Source organism: Mandrillus leucophaeus, unplaced genomic scaffold (genome assembly GCF_000951045.1).
Source record: "Mandrillus leucophaeus isolate KB7577 unplaced genomic scaffold, Mleu.le_1.0 Scaffold140, whole genome shotgun sequence".
Lineage (NCBI taxonomy): Eukaryota > Metazoa > Chordata > Mammalia > Primates > Cercopithecidae > Mandrillus > Mandrillus leucophaeus.
In genome coordinates this window covers 5,248,516-5,267,530 of record NW_012101366.1, presented here as the reverse complement: position 1 = coordinate 5,267,530, position 19,015 = coordinate 5,248,516, and the positions used below count along the sequence as shown (strand labels likewise).

General features: G+C 38.4%; 1 protein-coding gene across 1 annotated transcript in view; it reads left to right on the top strand.

The window, feature by feature from the left end:
* The window catches only part of RAPGEF5 (Rap guanine nucleotide exchange factor (GEF) 5), a 247,962-nt gene that overhangs the window by 60,409 nt on the left and 168,538 nt on the right, over positions 1–19,015 (top strand). Inside the window, exon 6 of the mRNA XM_011973915.1 lies at positions 6,880–6,946. Coding sequence (XP_011829305.1) covers positions 6,880–6,946 — 67 coding nt within the window. The remainder of the gene's footprint in view (positions 1–6,879; positions 6,947–19,015) is intronic.

The following is a 19,015-nucleotide window of genomic DNA, read 5'->3' as shown; positions in this document are numbered from 1 at the left end:
ATTTTGAGGTACGTTCCATCAATACCGAATTTATTGAGCGTTTTTAGCATGAAGGGCTGTTGAATTTTGTCAAAAGCCTCTTCTGCATCTATTGAGATAATCATGTGGTTCTTGTCTTTGGTTCTGTTTATAGCTTGCATCATACTTAATGGTAAGAGACTAAATGCTTTCCTACTAGGACTCAGAACAAGGCTAATATATCTTCTCTTAGTACACCTGGTCCACTCCAGCCAATGCAAAAAGTCAAGAAAAAGAAATAAAAGGCATATATTTGGAGGAAAACATAAAGCCATCTCTCTTTGCAGATGACATAGTTATATACATAGAAAAATCACAGGATCAATACTTCCTTTCTCTTTAGCCATCACTTGCCATGGTCGTCTAACATCTTGTTCTGTTAGATTTTAAAGGTAGATGGAAGAGGTGGTTCATTAAGGAGTCTAAGGATGATCAGTCTCATTTTATATTCATGGCCTTTAATCTTGAGGGGTCTTCGATGCTGCTGCATGGTCCTGTTCATTTCTTGGTATATTCAGTCTCCTAGAAAACTGTATCACAATTGCTCCCCTCTTACCTCTTTTTCCTTGCTTTTTATTTCACTGAGAGAAACATTTTAAAAACTATCTTTCTCATGTTTTATTTACCAAATCTATCAACCTGCCTGCATCTATATTGGTGGACTCTATCTTTGCTCCTGATCAAAATGGATGCATGATCCACATTCTTATTTAAGGTCAGTTTCCTCACATTGTGCACTGATCCCATCTCTGCACCCCTACTCAAGGATCTCATTTCTGAAGTCTCTGTTTTTTTTCCTCCTCTATCAGCTTTTTCCTCTACTGAATTGTTCTTTTCAGCATGTGTTGCTATTTCCCTATATCTCCCTCTAGCTGCTGCACAATGTCTCTGTTCCCTTTTACAGCAAAACTCTTCGAAAGATGTTTATGGTTACTTTCTCTACCTCTGCTATTCTTTTCTGAATCTACTCCATTCAGGCTTTCAACAGTACCGCTCCACTGAAGGCAACCTTGTCAAGATTACAAAAGTCTTCCATGTTGCCAAATGCCAAAATGTTGATTTTTCAGTCCTCATCTTACTTGACATGACAGCAGCATTTGGCACAATTGATCATGTCCTTCTGGAAGCAGTTTTTCCAGTTGGCCCCTGGGATAACATCTCTTGGCTCTTCTGTCTCACTAGCTGCTGCTTTTAAGGCTTCTTTGCTAATTCTTCTTTTTCCTGATTGTATTAACTGTGTTTCAGTGCTTTGACATCTGGGGCCTTGCTGACCCTGGAGAAACTGCCCATCCCAGGAATAGTCCATTCCTAGAGATAGTAGAGAACTTACCTGCTAGCTTTGCTGGGAGCCACCTTTCATAGGTAAGCCAGCCATTCCAGAGCTCATAACATAACCATTTTTTTATTGGGCTTTCACCTTCTGGGCTGCTTTTCACCTGCCCTAATCACCCCAGCTCCAGGTACCAAACAACTAGGGGCAGTCCCTATGCCTTTGGTCTTGCTGAAGTTAATCAAACAGTCCATCCTCAGCCTGTTTACCCTGCCTCACCCTTACCCATTCTGTTCTGGGGAAACCACAATAAAGGTTCTTTCCCACATTTTCCCCCATATCCGCTGCCTCCTGATTGACACTGTGCCTCCCTGTGTGGCCCCTCCTTGTGTGTCATCCCCCCTCCTCTTGGAAACTGTGAGTAAAAAAACTGTCTTTTTGATGCCAGTCGTCTCCTGAACTGTTTGCCTCAGATTATTCAGACTGGCTGTCCCTAAATAATGAAACCTACATTTTGAAGCAGTGACCTCTAAACACAGTAGAGGTCAGTCTTGGACTTCTCTTATTTTTCTGCTTTCACTTTGGATGTGCCCTCACCCAGTCATGTACTTAATATCATCTCACAGTGGTGGTTCCCAAAATTCAGGTCCCTGTCTCCTCTTACCACCCCGTACAAAATAGCACCTCCACCACCCCCTCACTTCTGCCTCCTTTGTTCTCCTTATCCTGCCTGTTTTTTTCTTTCTACCTGATGTTTATTAGCAACATGAGACATCCCTTGGCCTCTTTAGTTTCTGAAATGGTGATGGATTCACACTCTCTGGCCAGAGAACTTAAGGTCAAGTCTGCTATTCTGATGTCCGAAGCCTACCTTTTGTACTCCTAACTTAACTTTTCCTAATTAGATCCTCTTGACATTGGAGAGGAGGAAATACTGTGTGGGTAAACAAACATTTTTTTGTTGTCGTCAGTATTTTTCAGAAAATTTTTGTGATGGAACTTGGCATAAGATTTGCATTGGCATTGTAAGTGAACAAAATTTCCACTTATTACTTTAAACTGTTTTTGTAAAAAGTGTTATGAAATCAGCTAGTCCTAGTCTTTGTGATTACTCATTACCTCTTCTCTCAAGGAAACAGTAAGTCCTTCAAAATTTCCATTGTTTATAGACAAGGCTTATTCCAAGTGTGGGAACAGATTGCTTATCTTTATCAGAGTACATTTATATTTAAGAGTAGTACAGGAATTTTGCAAAAATTGGACATCTAGGCCTGATTATGTTAGCATTTGAAATTGAACCATCTAATTAAATATTAAACAATACTCAAATCCTCAAAATCAAATGTGAAAAATCTAATTTTATTCAGTTTAGATTAAAGTATAACTATACACTCCAGACCCTTAATGAAACCTTTCACATTCATAATTCCCATTGAGTACTTTTTTCTGTAAGCGTAACTAGTAGCCAGATGCTATGAAAAATTATCTTCTCTTGAGAAGGTTTGTATTCATGATATCAAAGATCTCAAGAAAAATCTAATTCTCATTCTTCTACCATCCCACTTCTTTTTTCATAGGAATTTGCTTTATTAAGCAAAACATACTTGTCCAGAATATAGACATCATGGGTGGGGAAAATGGGGAGATGTTGATCAAAGCATACAAACTTTCATTTGTAAATTGAGCAAGTTCTGGAGGTCTAATGTACAGCATGAATGGTGATGGGTATGTAATAAATTTGATTATGCTAATCATCACAGTGTATTCACAAATAATCATGTTGCACACCTTGAATATATGTCTTTGTTAATTGCATATTTTTAAGTATGAAAATATTTTGGCTTTATGCTAAGTGAGATGGGAAGTCATTCAAGGATTTTGAGTAGAGGGACATGAACTAACTTACATTTTAGCAAGACTACGCTGGCTTCTGGGTCCAGGTGAGAGAGATTGTGGCTGGGACCACAGTAGTAGTGATGGAGGTGGTGAGACGTGGTCAGGTGAGAGATATGTCTTGAAGAGCCAATAGGATTTCAGGGTGGATACAAGGCAGAGTATGAGAGAAAGGGGTTCAAGGATGGCTTCCAATTGGAAGGATGGAGTTGCCATCAATTCAGGTGAGGAGGACTATAGGAAGGGCAGGGCTTTTTGTTATTTTCCTTTCGGGTGGGAGTGGGCATAATGATAACGCATCCAGTTTGATGGTTAGAGGGATGAGGGTGGAGGACCATAGGTTTTTGTCATCTGTGCATCCTCACAATGACACCCTTAGATATTGCAGATCTCTTGAACTTACAGAGACATCTGCCTAGAGCACCAGGACTCAGCACTCTCCCCTGGAGAATTACCAGGTCTGGCTTGGGGTACTGGTAAGCAGAGACCTTGAAAGGTAACCCAGGGAATTCCTAACGGAGAGCATCTGTTGGCATAAACCCTCAGGGAGAGATCTTCCTTCCAGGGGTCACCCCATTTCTCTTCTCTTTCTGTCTTATGTCACTTGTCACTGTCATTACCTGCTGATTCCAGTAAGAGTTTCTTTATTTTCTTTCTCTAATCACTGACAAACTAGACCCACAGCTTCTCTCTCTCTCTCTCATTCACTGAGCAGCATAGCCCCCTTTAGTAATAATGGAAAACATGCAAGTATTATACTTGCTTTTCCTCTGATGCATCTGTTTCCTTATTTATTTTGATTAGGTAAGTGAGAATTTTGTCTTTCCTGGGTTGCACTGAAAAGTATTTACGTACATTAATACAGAATTAAAACAGAATGTGTTTAAATTTTGTAAAAGATACATTTGCTGGAGAAAAGAGAGTCTGGTATTTTTGGGCAGTTTGGCCTAGAGCTGAGGAGGGGGTTTAAGTTAAAAAGTGACCGTAGTGGTGAAAGAAAGGAGAGTAGCCGAGTGTTGCCTTCTCTCTTCTTTCGCCCTTTTCAGGCTCTTCCACTATTGCCTGTTACTACCAGTCCTGCCCTCATGACCTTCCTTTACACCGGGTGAGGTACAGGTGCCTGCTGGTGCAGTGGGGCATGGGGCATGTTAGCAGGGAAGGAAGAGCATTTCCGAATTCTAGAGCCCTCAGTGGGCAGTGAAGAAAATCCCTGAAGGTTTGGAGTCTGGAGAAGAGCAGGACCAGATCTGGGTTTTAGAAAGGTGGTCCTGGTGTCTGTAGGTATCTGGGTACAAGAAGAGAAGCCAGAGACAAGCTTGTTAGAAGGTGGTTAAAATAATTTGTTCAAGTGAAGTTGAACAAATAATTTGTTCAAGTGAAGTTGAACAAATAATTTGTTCAAGTGAAGTTGAACAAATAATTTGTTCAAGCGAAGTAAAATAATTTGTAAATAATTTGTTCAAGCGAAGCCTAGACTGTCAAAGAGGCTTGGCAGGGAAGGAAGGGAAGTGAGAGGATCTGGTGACTTCCCAAAGGCCGGAGTGAGGAGGGAAGGGATGGCTCTAGGGTGAACAGGACCTGTAATTCCAAGGGGAGAGCTGAGGGCAGGAGGTAAGAGAGGAGTTCAGTGTGAGTTAGGTTGAGTTAGCCTGTAAGGTCCCCATGTGGGTGAAAATAAAGTTCCTGGAATTGCCACATAGAGCCACTTTGAAGGCAGATGGAAAAACAAGGCAAGCTCAGGGGAGAGCCAGAAGCTAGAGAAATACTTGGGAGTTCTGGGCTTAAATCTTGGTGATTGAGGTGATAACAATGGGATATGGGCTGTGGGACAGCTCTTGGGAGATCATCACTCTGTCCCTCTTACACATATTTCCTTAAGAAATGTTTTTGCTAAGGCTTCATTTGTTCTGGAAGATCAATGAAAGACAGTTTTACTTCGGAACAGGGACTAAATTATTTGCCACTAAAATAGCAGCAGCTCAACCGTTAATTATGAGATAGCCATTATCAGTCTCGTACACAAGAGCTTCTCTTGGAATTTTGAGTTCCTTTTAGCAGCTTGTTGAAAGCAGATTCATGAGAGAATCTGTGCTAGTGCAAAAAACCTCATGCCCATTAGCTAATACTTCAGGTATCTGTTGGGGTCTGAGAAACATGAAAAGGCACGACCAGCCCATGCGTCACTACAGACACAGACAAAGCAGCAGAAGCCCTTGTTTGGTTCTCTTGCCTTTAGTGCCTTTGGTTCTTAATTTCCTGTCTGTTGAGTAGCCTCAGCTTAATCATATAAATCTGGTTTGGTGGTTGAGGTTATAAAGCGTTTCCAGTCTCTTCTCAGTATAACTACAGAAGCCTTGTGAATAGAAAATCTTAATAATAAAGCTTATTTGAAATATTCATCATCTAGGTAACCTTTTTGAAAAAACGATCCCAAGTTATAATGCTCAGTTCCCACAGTTTTTATTGAGCAGATTGTTAGCAAGCATCTCACACACTTTGCTGCATGAGTGCTTAAGTTATTTGACAACATCAGCACTGCTTCATACCTGTATCTTGCAATTTTTGTAAAGGCAGTGGTTTGTAATGCATTGCTGTGATTTGAAGGGTGGGATTTTCTTTCTGGAAAAGGGTTTAATAACATTTACAGAAACAAGAAGGCAATGCCAGAATTGATCCAACTGGCTTTTCCCTTCTTAAGGACCTGCTTCCCAGCTGTCCTGTGAGCTGGGAGAAGCCCTCTTGCCCCATAAGGCTGGCATTCCAGCTGATACACTGTAGTTACTGAGATTGAAATCAGTCACTGGACTGTGATGCTGATATTGCTGCTCTGCAGGGCAGTTACCTCCAGTCCCTACTGTCCACAGCGTATATTGAAAGGGATTGCTTGTGGAAATAGATCTTGAAGACAATTTTATATATTCAGTTGTATTAATCAATTTTTTTCTTTGACCAAACTAGGAAAAAATATAGTATGTAAGATTGTTCTTCAGAAGTAGATAATTTTGTCTGTTAGAATATACATTTGGTGAAGCCTTTTTTCATGAATTAAGTTAAAAAGATCATTTTCCCCAAACAAATAAACAAACTGATCTTACATTGTTACACATCGCATTAGTTGTTTAACATATGCATAATATTCTTAGCTTCCTAGTTGGGCAGTAATCTCTTAAAAAGGCAAATACAAAGCTATACAAAACTTCTGCGTTTTTGTATTCCTCATAATTCCCATGGTGGTATTAGGCCTATGATGATACCATTTTATAGTAAGTTTGTTTTGGCTACAACTCAATTTTAGTGGAAAGTTCACATTTCATATTTTCAAAATCTGGATTTCATTTAGATTTAGAGGGAATTTCAGCACTTAACCACCTTTTATTTGCATCTACCTTCTGTGCAAGCCCATATATGTAAAACTGGCATGTCAGGGTTATTCTGCTGTATCATGGGGTGAGTAATACTCCATCCTCAGGATTCAACTGGTACATTGTAAAGAGGTTCTTGCTAATTGATTTTGTGAGAACATTTGGCCTGCAAGAGGATTATGTTCCTATGGCATTACTGACACAACCTTTGTTAAAGCATGAGTACTTTCTCTAATATAATAACAATTACATTGTTTGCCCTTTATTCCTCCTAACTTGGTAGATAAATTTGAGCAACCAAAACTGAAAAGTAATTTGTTCTTTTTTTTCCCAAAGGTCTCATCAGAAAATTGAAGACTCTGAAGAAAGCAGTGATGAAATTCTTGCGCGTCTAACATCTGCGGTAAGACCTCGCAATTTTCCTGCCTAGGGGTGCAGAAATAACGAAGCTGGGGTCCTAGAAGGAAAGTTGTTTGGCTGATGGTGTAGAGAGAGATTTTCCCTGTGGCTGCTCATCATTGTGGGAGGTATGAGGCAAGGCAGAGGGAGACAGTGGCTTTGACTTTCTATATGTGGGTGGAGCCTCCCTTCGCGAGATCATAGATATTTCTGGTGGAAACTTCCTGCAACCTTTGTGGAGGTAGAGGTGTAGCATCTGATATTTTAAATACAGTATGAGTTAACCTAGGAAAGTTGTGACCTGCTGCACAAAGGAGAAAAGACTCTTTCGTTAGGGAAAAAAAAGAATTACTTCAGCCAAAAAAGGCCAGGTCGCTAGTTTTTAATGTACCATATTGCAACATTTCCATTGCGTTTTTTAAAGCTATTGATTAGACTTTGTTATAGCCTTGTTGGTTGAAGGAAAGTTCATGGCTTTCTTCATAGGAAAAGCTGACTGTGGTCACTAATCCTTGAGTTTCAGTTTTTGACAGGCGCTAGCAATCCTATGTCACCAAACCTGTACCTATTGACTTGGCTATTTGGAAACTTTTCTAGCCTTCCCAAAAAATTATTTAGTTCTGCTTTAACTCCATTATTAAAATGGTAATTGCTGAAAATCATGGTTGATCGGGTTATGTGTATGGATGAAACTGGTCTGTACAGAGTTTTATACACTAGGTCTTGTTAACTGGGCACAGCTTGAAGATTGAAAGTCTCTTTCCTACTCTTGTGGAATGCAGCTTAGAAAAGTAATTTTTTATTAAATATGTGTGTTCATTTGTTCTCACACTGCTTTAAAGAGCTACCTGAGACTGGGTAATTTATAAAGGAAAAAGGTTTAATTGACTTACAGTTCCACATGGCTGGGGAGGCCTCAGGAAACTTACAATCATGGTGCAAGGGGAACCAGGTACATCTTGCATGGCAGCAGGAGAGAGAGAGAGTGAGAGTGTGTAGGAGGAAGTGTCATACACTTATAAAACCATCAGATCTTGTGAGAACTCACTCACTATCATGAGAACAGCATGGGAAACTGCCCCCATAATCCAATCACTTCCCCCCAGGTCTCTCCCTAAACACCTGGGGATTACAATCCAAGATGAGATCTGGTTGGGGACTCAAAGCCTAACTATATCAGTATGATAATCAATGGTGTAAAAAACATGAAATGGAATCTTGACAGCATATTATGAAAACATATTTAGACCTTTTCAGTTTATTGACCAAAAAGGAGTGCCTATGGTGTGCAGAATTATAATTAGCCATCTGTTTAAAAAGCATTCACTATGGCCCAGAAACTGTGTTAAACGTTGTGTGTTTGTGTGTACACACACATACATACACATTCTGCTAAGCTGTACTATACAACAGCACTATGAAGTAGGTCGTATTACGTCTATTTTATAGATATGAAAGCTTACAGAGTTTGAGTAGCTTGCCTAAGTTCACTCAGCAAGAAAGAACAAAACAAGAGGCAGAACTCAGAATTTTTATCTCCAATATTCTCCTAACTACTATGCCTCATTTAAATATATATAATAAATAATGTAATACAGTTATTGGGATAGTTTCAGAAGTGATAAAGACATGTATGATTTGGTTCCAATAGCCATACCAAGAAGATAAGACAGATATATTCAGAAAGCTGATATATAAAGTAATTGGAAATTGTGCACAAAGAAAGGTGGTGAATAAGTAAAATCGTAAATTCAAGGACCATAACAGAAAGCTTCACTGCAGACACTGGACTTGAACCACCACTGAAAGCAGTCAGGATTTGGAGATGATAATTAGGAGGATGTGTATTCTAGCTGTGGAATTTATTGTGGGCAAGCATAGGAATGAGAAAGTACAATGCAAAAATGTCAGTAAACCCACCGAGTTAGAGAAGAAGGTCCTGGTTAAGAAAAATGAAATATTTTTTTGAACAAACAGATTAATGCAATGAAATAGATGTTCAAGAATGAAGATAAATTGAAGATAGGGTGATTGGTTAGAGGCTGATGAAAACCTAGTTTATGGTGGTTTTTCTGGGAACCAAAAGAAAGATGACTTCAAAAAGGAACACAATTAAATTGAATTTTTAAAAATCAGTATAGTGGGTAAAGGTGGAAGACTGAGATAACTGAAGTTCTGAACTTGCATGACTGGAGACATGATGACATTCTTAGGAAGATGAGCAAATTATGCAGTAAGGAAGGTGATTTGGGGGGATATGTTGCATTTGAGGAGATAGGAACATGAAAATATGCAGGAAACACCTGGAGACAAGAGTCTGAAGCTCAGGGAGCTTCTGGGAGCCAGTCACAGAGAGGTTGCAGATTGAAGACTCAAGTAGAAGATAGAGTCTGTGGAACAGCCATAGCAGAGGGCAGTAGGGAGATGAGAGGACAGTGAAAGGAAATGGAAATAACTGAGTGGTTTATACCATGAAGGTCACATTCAAAAGAACCTCTGAAAAGGAAGGGATGGACAGCAAAGTGTTCACTAGGGATTTAGTTGACATAATCTTACTGGAAAAATCCCCAGGCTGAAAGACTGAATAAAATGAGGGAAGATGCTGGAGTGGTATTTAGAAATGAAAATAAAAGGCAGAGAGGAAAATTTCATCTCTTCAATTGATGGGCAATCGGCCTGCCATATTGAAAATATCCGGTACTGAGATTAAGGACCTTGATTCTTATTTCTTTCAACAGTGTGACCAAGGTGAGTGGTTGGACTAGACAGTTGATAAGTTCCTTCAAGTTCTAAAATTCCATTGTTCATTCTAGAAGCATTTGTTAGTGGGCAGCGGGGGTGAGTCCACCTCTTCATGACATAGTTGTTCCTGTTGACAATGGCATATAAACTTTGTTACCTAGGTGATATTGTGTGCAGAAAGATATTTACATACATCACTTAAGGAACAGTTCTCATCTACTGTGACCCCTAATCATGATAAAGGAAAGCAGAAGTGACATCTATAATGTAGAGTTGCCAGTGTACTCTTTGAGAGTCTGTGTTTTGTGGTATTGGAATGGGACAGTGATTTCTAGCAGTACAGTCAACTGCGCCCTCTTGTGTATTCACCATTTTTATTCAAATGTGGGATTGTTGCATGTGACTATCTTAGAAAATTTCTCATTTCTTTAACCCCAATAGTTTATTTCCTGGTCCCCTCTTAGGTTCATCAGGAGGAAAAGTCCTGTCATCTAAAAATATATTACCTGAAATTTTACTCTGGAAGAGGATACACATGAGTTTTCATATTGAAGGAACATGAGAAGACAGTGCATGTGTAGAAATAAGAATGTCTTTATAATTCAGTCAAATGTAGGGTTGTTAAATGTGCATAAGCATGAGTGATTAAAACGTTCCAGCCATGTTTCTAGTGGTCTTCAGGAAAGAGCCATCCTTCCAAGTGTCAGACATACAAAAACCTAAACAATGAAACTCTGTAAGAAGTTTTCAGCTTAAGGAAAAAGGACATGGCTATAATAGACCCTTTCCATTACATAAAGTCTACAAAAACACTCTAGGAATTATCTGGAAGCAGTGTGACTTTCTGCATTCTAACTTACCACCTTAGCCTCCTTTCTAATATCCTTTGGTGCTACACATTTTGTTAACTTGAAAACCTCTTTTCATCGACTGCGAGTCTCTGTTGGTCTGATAAAGCTGGCAGGCCAAGAAGGACCTTTGAATGACACAGCTCATCAGTTTCCACCCCTGAAGTTCTGAGCATTGTTTTATTTTTAAACATGAATTCTTCCAGTGTTTGTGACAAATAGAGTATTCAGAATTGATCAGACAAGTTTAAAATATTCATATTACAATCCAGGGGTCTGCTTACTCAAACCTAAAGTAGATGTGGGGAAATTTTTTTGGTGAATTATGTATTACTTTCAAAGCCACAATTCTTGAGGATGTAAATTTAGGAAATCAGCTAAACTTTGAAGCATTGAAAAGAGCTGAGAAGTACTTGGGAAGTATCCAAAGACAGGAAATAGAAACATGAACATTCCTAAATAGGAGATAAAAACATATTCTAGACTTCCATCTCATGTATACTTAAAATCAACAACCAGAACAAAACATATTAGGTTGTTTCTGTTTTTTAAGGCTAAGTTTTTATGTTGGAAATTATAGAAATAGAAAAGACAAACATCTCATCTGGGTTTGAATGAAATTTGTGATTTTCGTTCGTAGTCTAATTGTCAAACACTTGAGGTGATGTGAGTTAGGCTAAGTTGTGCCTTGTTTATATTAAATGCCTATTTGATTAGATGGTACTGTGGGAGGCCCTTATAAAGGGACAGGGAGCATGTGATGTGTCCTCTGTGCTGCTAGATTCAATGAAGTCAGCCATCACATGGATGGTGAAAGAGAAGACAGTCTGAGTGTCTGGAATAAAACATTAACCTGGTGGTTGAGGGGGGGGAATTTATGGCTATATCTTAAGAGAGAAATTAAAATTACAAATTGGGTATTCAGAATTTAGGAAGAGAGATCCATGGGGTTGAGAAAAATACTTGATACTCTTGGATCATGTAACTGCCACTCTTACACCCTTGTGTTCCATGTCAGAACTCACCCAGTTTATAACTTTTTTCCATTTAGATGTTTCTGTTTGTATGGTTCTTCTCTAAATTTGGCTCGTTTTCTTTGGTTCATCCAACTTTATTGTGGGATCTCTGCCTTGGATGCATTTAATGGTGTTTTCTAAATTCCTTTTCATAAGGGCTTCAGGTATAAGTCATCCATCCTCTGAGAAATACCACTGGACTAGAATCTTACTTGCCAGTCAAGTCCTGTCTCATCTTTCACCTGAAACTTCAGTCATTTTCTTTGAAGGGTGTATCTTTCACAATATCTATAGCCTTTCTTCGTCCAGAGAGGTTATAAAATGGCAAAGATTCCTTTAGTTTGTCCTTCTTGGTGACTACAGTTTGGATTTGATATATTGGAGAAATTCCTCTTTGAACAAGAATTGTTATTTTGGACAGGAATTTGTTATTCAGTATCTGAATAACATTGACAACTTCTTTGATTGGAAACTTTTAAATTGATACTGGTTCAGTAATAGCATGAGGTTTGGGTTTTGATGAATCTTTAAAAAGAGAAGTTTAGAGACTTGTTTAAGAGTTAAAAAGAGAAGTTTAGAGCTTTAAGAGATTGTGTGCCAAGTTAGCAAGGTCTGGGAGTAATCTTAGTTGAATGAAAGTTGGGGGGATTTGTCACATTGAATACAGATGGTCCTGACGATGATGGTTTGATGTAACGATTTTTCAACTTTGTGATGGTACAAAAATGAGATGCATTTGGTAGAAACTGTACTTCGAATTTTGAATTTTGATTTTTTCCTAGGCCAGCGATATATGGTAGGATACCCTCTCGAGATGCTGGGCAGCAGCCATGCGCCGTGGCTCCCAGTCAGCCACATGGTCACCAGGATAAACAACTGGTACTCCATGGTGCTCTGTGTTACCAAATGAGTTAGCCCAGCTGTAGGCTGATGTGAGCGTTCTGAGCGTGTTTAAGGCAGGCTAGCCTAAACTAAGATGTTTGGTAGCTTAGGTAGCTTATTAAACAAATTTTTGACTTACAATTGTTTTAATTTATGATGGGTTTATTGGGATGTAACCCCATCATAAGTCAAGGATCATCTGTATGTGATAAGCACAATTGAGTGATGAATTTCCATCATATTTAGAAATCTGCTTTTCTAAAAATGCAAAACAAATGGGTTTCTACTCACCCTTTTTCCTGGCTATCTGCCTTTTTCTTCCTGGAGAATGCAGAAATGGAGTGTAGGTAATCCCTTCCCTTAGACTATCGCAGCCTGATCAGATATGTCTGTTCCAAGAATAAGTTACACCCCCAGTGAATGACAAGCCTTCTTTCTGGCTGCCACAGGATCATGAACATCTTGTTACCTATATTTCTTATTTGTAGGGAACATAAAATTCCTACTTGGAATCCTTAGGCTGGCTCCAGTTCTTCCAGTGGCTTAAGAGCTACTGTATGATTTGGGGAAGGGCCAGGCAGATTGAGTTTTGAGGGAAAGTGTCAAGTGAGACCAGAGAAGATGGATCTAGTTCCAAGGAGCATTAAGGAAGCACCAGTAGAATTGCAGTATATTCTGGTAGCAGCTTTTTTCTGTGGTTTATAAGGAGCCATAGGACTTGATACTACCTTCTCTCCTTGTGTTTCAATCTGTCGTCATCCAATGGGCCTTGGGCAATGGACTGTCAGTCTCTAGGACCACGTGGAATGCTGGTTAAAGCTCCTTCTGTTTTCTTCAGTAGGATCTCAGAGTAACAGTCCACAAACCTATACCTGTCAATACCTGAATAGATTGCTGAATAGTATATTTCTATTGCTTGTCAATAAAAAATTCTTATATGTTCTGTCTATTATGTATCTTCATCCTGGTAATAGATCCCCTAATACCATAATATACAGGTTTGCGTGCGCGCGCGCGCACACACACACACACACACACACAGCTTTTTAAAATTAATTACTAAACCATCATCTCTAATTCCAAAGAAACTATCAAAATCTACCCAGATAGTGTGGTAGCTTAATTTTTAACTCTAGCCCTGAGAGTTTGGTTTTGGTAAGCAGCATGATACATACTGGATTGCCTATTGAAATGAAGCAATGCAGGGTAGGGGGAAATTTATCTTTACGTGTTCAGAAAGGTGTAAGTGTGCAGAACTCATTCAAGGGTAAAATGTTTCAATGAATCTCTTGGGAATAGGGAAAGAGGGATGTGTGTGTTTGCATACATGTATATTATGATATTTGAGTATTTCTGAGATGAAAATCACTTTGATATGCAATATTCATGGAAAGTATAGACTTTTTATTGACAAGAAATAGAAATATACCATTCGACTGTCGGTGTGGATATTGACAGTCGTGGGTTTGTGAAGTGTTAATGTGAAATCCTCTCTGAAAGAAGCTGACAGAGCTTTAAAAGGATGATCCATGAATGTTTCATATTTGGCTGCTTCTTTGTGCATTTATTTAAAATATAACTTCTTATAGCTGCTTTAGATGAAATGTAAGTTTTGCATACTTCAGTCAGTGTTATAGCTTTGTATAGTATGCCCATATATGGAGGAGAACCAGGAGTCATATAAAACAGTGAAAATTACTTGAATTTTTTGGTGGTGATGGAATAAGACAAATTTTAAATTAGTTTCTGTTATTTTATATTGCTGTAAAAATTATAATATAATGACATTTTATGTGGATACTGGGTGGAAATAGTGTGAATTCATTTCCTATGTTTGTAAATGTCAAATGAGAAGTCTGACAGTGAGATAACAGTACTGTGGATTATGCTTTGCAGCTTCCTTTTTATTTAGTTGACATTTGTATTGTTTAACTTGAATATAAAGACTTTATCATTTTTAAAAAATGCAGATTAGAAAAGTGCCTATAATGAAACGACCCAGAAATAAATTATTATTACTTGCTAGGTTGTTTTTCGTGTGTGTGTGTGTGTATCTTTTTTTTTTTTAACACAATAATTTTTTTTTTTTTTTTTGGCAGAAAAACCCTAAATACCTTATTTGGTGTTCTATACTTTTTATTTAATATGTTCTGGGAGCTAAAAGCACTGGCCACAACATATTTAGTGATTCTATAGTATCCCATTACACAGATTTAAAATCATTTTCTTCTATTTTGAACATTGTGATTTTATTTTCACTCTTTTGCTATTATGAACAGCTCAGAGATGAACTTCTTTATGGGGAAACCTTTGAAGAGACTTGTTTGCAGTTGTTAATGCATTAGCCTGCATTACTGCATTAGATCAAGTGAGAAACGGGTAAGGGGCTAAGAATGGGCCAATATTTGTTGAGTTCTTACCTTGCACAGGCATTCTGATACTGTTTGTCATACATTGTCACATTTCAGTCTGACATGACAGGGTGTATTACCATTGCATTGGAGAGATGAAGCATTTGAGACAGGCATTATTAATTAAATATTGAATTAAGAGTCCATATTAATTAAAAATAATATCTATATGGGTTGAAAACACAGTTTTCCACATTATGATCACTTAAAACATTTTATATTTACTGAATAGATTTCAACAGGTCGGGTTTGGAATGTGATTGTGGAATTCTCTCCTAATTTGAAGGATTTTATGAAATGGTGCCCTTGGAATTATATTAAATAGCATTTTAATTTTTAACCTATTAGAAATTATAAAATACTGGTAGACATGGCTAAATGATTTAGCAGTTTAGAACTTTATTCAGACTGGTTATCAGGTTTTGTGATTCCATTTTATGAATTCAGAGGAAAAAAAATACAGCTTGGTCCATGTCTGCAAGGAGCTTACCATGTAGACATGAATAGCTATAAAGGTTCTCTGTTGTGAATACAAAGTACTGTGGAGGTCAGAGTAAAACGTCATTTTGCTCAGTTAGGGTTTTAAAATAGGTCCCCTGGAGACGGGGGAATGGCTTGAATGATATGTTGAATATAAAGGATAGTATGAATGAATAGGAAATATTAATATCAATCTAATTAGAAAGAATAGCATGAGTGAAGAAGCCAGGATGGGGTATGTTTGAGAAATGGCCATCATTTCTGTTCAGCAGAAGTCTGTGATGCATAGAAGGCAGTAATAAAGAATCCGTGTATCCGGTGGGCAAAGTGAAGTGTCTAAGGTCTAGAATTGCAGAGGGAGAGGTTAAGATTTTATGTGGTAGACACAAATAGCCAGTGAGGCTCCTGAGAGGATTGGAATGTGCTATAAGAAGCTTTGTGTAGTAACATCTTTGTCGGATGCATTAGAATAGCAAGAGAGAATAAGGTTCGTTAGTTAACCCAGGAAACCCTGTTGGCTATCTTGGTTTCATTGAACTCATCTCAGTTCAGCTGAACAGATATCCACTTTGTATCTCCTCACCACAGGGTTCTGCAGAGTACCTCAGTAATTAAAATGAGGAATTATTATAGTTCATTGGAATTCTTCAGTTTGAGAACATCGTGGTTGGTTTATTTGGAACAAGGATAGAAGGGAAGACAACTTTAGATATTATCTTCTTCACCAGGTGCAGTGTGGATCACGCTTGTAATCCCAGTACTTTGGGTGGCTGAGGCGGGCAGATTACTTGAGCCCAGGAATTTGAGAGCAGCCTTGGCAACAAAGTGAGAACCTGTCTCTATGAAATACAGAAATTAGCCCGGCGAGGTGGCATGCACCTGTGGTCCCAGCTACTCAGGAGGCTGAGGTGGGAGGATGGCTTGAGCTGGGAAAGCAGAGGTAGCAGTGAGCTGAGCTCGTACCACTGCTCTCTAACCTGGGTGACAGAGCCAGACCATATCTCAAAAGAAAAAGAAATCATCTCCAATTCCCTTCTATTACGGATAAGAATAGGAAGACCCATGGCAATTAAAAGAATTGCTCAGAGACCCCAGAACCCTATTTGTGTTTAGAAAGCAAGAGAGAAGAAAGGGTGTATCAGGTAAAAATGTAGACTATAATTTTATTCATGGTTTTCACATTTGCTGTCCCTCCCAATCCTAAGCCAAAAGAGGAAGTTATAGAACCACTCTTAAAGTCAGAAATATATGTTCAGGCAATATTCTTTTTTTCTTCTTCACTAAATTTTGAATTTCACACTGCCTAAGATTACCCCAGCATTGGAGATGAGCAGGCACCGCTTCCTCACCTAGATTGTTTAAATGAAATTTAGTTAGGCTGACATTCTAGTTGTGAGAGATTAAACCCATACTGCAGCATCAGCTCAGGATGTAAGAGAAACATTCCCAGACATAAAACAAGGAACAGGGGATAAAGTTAAGAGGGAAAAAACAACTAAATGGCTTTTGTACCTGTATGTTTCTACTCTCATTATAAAACCAACTATATACATATAAATGGTTCATTAAATGAACTAGTCTCAATAAGATAAAAGCAGGAAAAAATTTACCCTTTTTTACCAGTTTCCTCAAACAGGTTCTGACTGTTTCATTCCCATTCCTGGGTGAATCTTTGTGCAGATCCATAGCTTTTTTCACCTTTCTCAGAGCAGTCTCTATTTCTTTAGATATTTAAAAGCCCATTTGAGTCCAGTATCAGAACTTCAATCTCCCATCCACTTCAAAGCGTCTCCTTTCCCCCAACCTGAGGCTGGGAAAAGGGCCAGGGTTGGTTTAGTTTTGTTGACATTTCCCATCATATTTTTCTGTTTTTTCCTCTTCCCTGCCTCCTCCTCTGCTTCACTATGCGGCTGCTGACTCAGCCAGGGTTTGAGAGGCTAGGGGGAAGAGAAGCCATATCAAGAAAGGTCTTTCTTGACTACCACAGTAGTCAACCCTGAGGCCAGACTTGACTACCACAGTCTGGCCTCAGGGTTCTCTGTGTGAGAGTTGTAGAAATCTCTTTTGTTCTGTATGGGGCCATTGTGTGGATTGGTGGATATTCTTGTGTGTAAGGAGCTCCAGATTATAATTCCATGGCCCTGGCAATTCCTCTTCTTCTGAAACTTTAGAACTGTCCCTCCAGCCTCTGGCTTCCTTCTCACAGTTTTTTTCTGTTGGGGTCACCCCACCTTTTCGGAAGACCTGTTTCCAAAATGACCTATATCCAACTCTCTACTGGCACATAGGAAGCACGAGGGCATTATTGTCCTGTCAAGCCCTGGAAATGGAGGCCATCCCAACACAGCATAGCTTTTCTCTCTTCCTCTGCCTCCATATGCCCATTTGCCAGGCCTCTTGTAATTTTACAGATGAGAGCAGTCCCTAAACTTTGGGAACAAATGCCATTGAATTCAAGTGATTGAGACCCCTGTCATTTGACTTGAAGTCTGTATGTATGTATAATATTTATCCTTGTAGCACTCCAGCAACTCCCTTTAAATAAATGGTCTTTGTTGATCCCTCCTGAATAATCTTCAAGTCTCCCTAATAATTCCTTGAAGTGGGTGAAGGGATAAGGGTTGCCAACATGATTTTATAGAATTTTGCTGCTTCAGGGCTAATGGAATCTGTGGAGGTGCACCTAGCTCTATCTTTAGAAGGTCTGAGCACTTTTCACCAATTGTTCTTGACTTTGGGTTTCAGTGAAAATGCTAAGACCACAGGACAAATCTCATTTAATATCCTCTTACCTGTAATACTAATATGAAACTATGCATAAGAATATATTGTATCTTAGCAGATAACAGAGCAAGTTTTCAAACTTAATAGATCCTATGCCAATCATGAAAAATTAAAGCACCATTTTAATTTAATTTGAATTTGGATTAGAAGAAATATCAAGGAATAAAGTTCAACTTTTTAAAAAGCATCTACAGGTAGGAAAGTTCTTTAAGTAGATTAAGACGTAATCTACTTAAAGAAACTGTAGATTAAGTCTTAATCTACTTAAAGAAACTGTGTATTGAGAGTCAGGACAAACACACGTGGGGTTCTGAGAATTGAATGGGCAAAAGACAGATTTAAAAATAGATATTAAAACCTTCCAAAAAACTATTACTAGGCTCTTCTAGTTGTATAACAAAAGTTTGCTCTTTAAAACAAAAGAACCTATGGATTCAGTGGAATATTAGTAGCAGGTTTCAGTGGTTTGTAAAGAGGTTTGAATAGGCTATGTAGCTGGGTAAGGAATTATAAACACATAGATCTGTGTGCATATATGAATTTAATTTATTCTAGATTATTTTCGTAAAAATTACGGAACTTCTTCAAGAGCTTATCTATGCAGGTTACTACAGGTCAGATACAAAAGGCACTATGCGTATAAATTAAGTCAGTGAATACATGGAAAATATTTGGAACGGTGCCCAGGTACATAATAAGTTCTATGAAAGTGTGTGTTTTGTTGTTTTATTATTTTATATTCTGTGCTCTGTGTAGAGGATTAAGGCATCTAGTATAGAACTGAAGTAGGTGACCTTTTTATTACTTCTGGCCTACAATTCTGTGATACCAATACTTTTCTTAAAACCAACATTATTGGCATGAACCATCTATTAACAATAGATAAAATAATATGGTTAATATATCAATT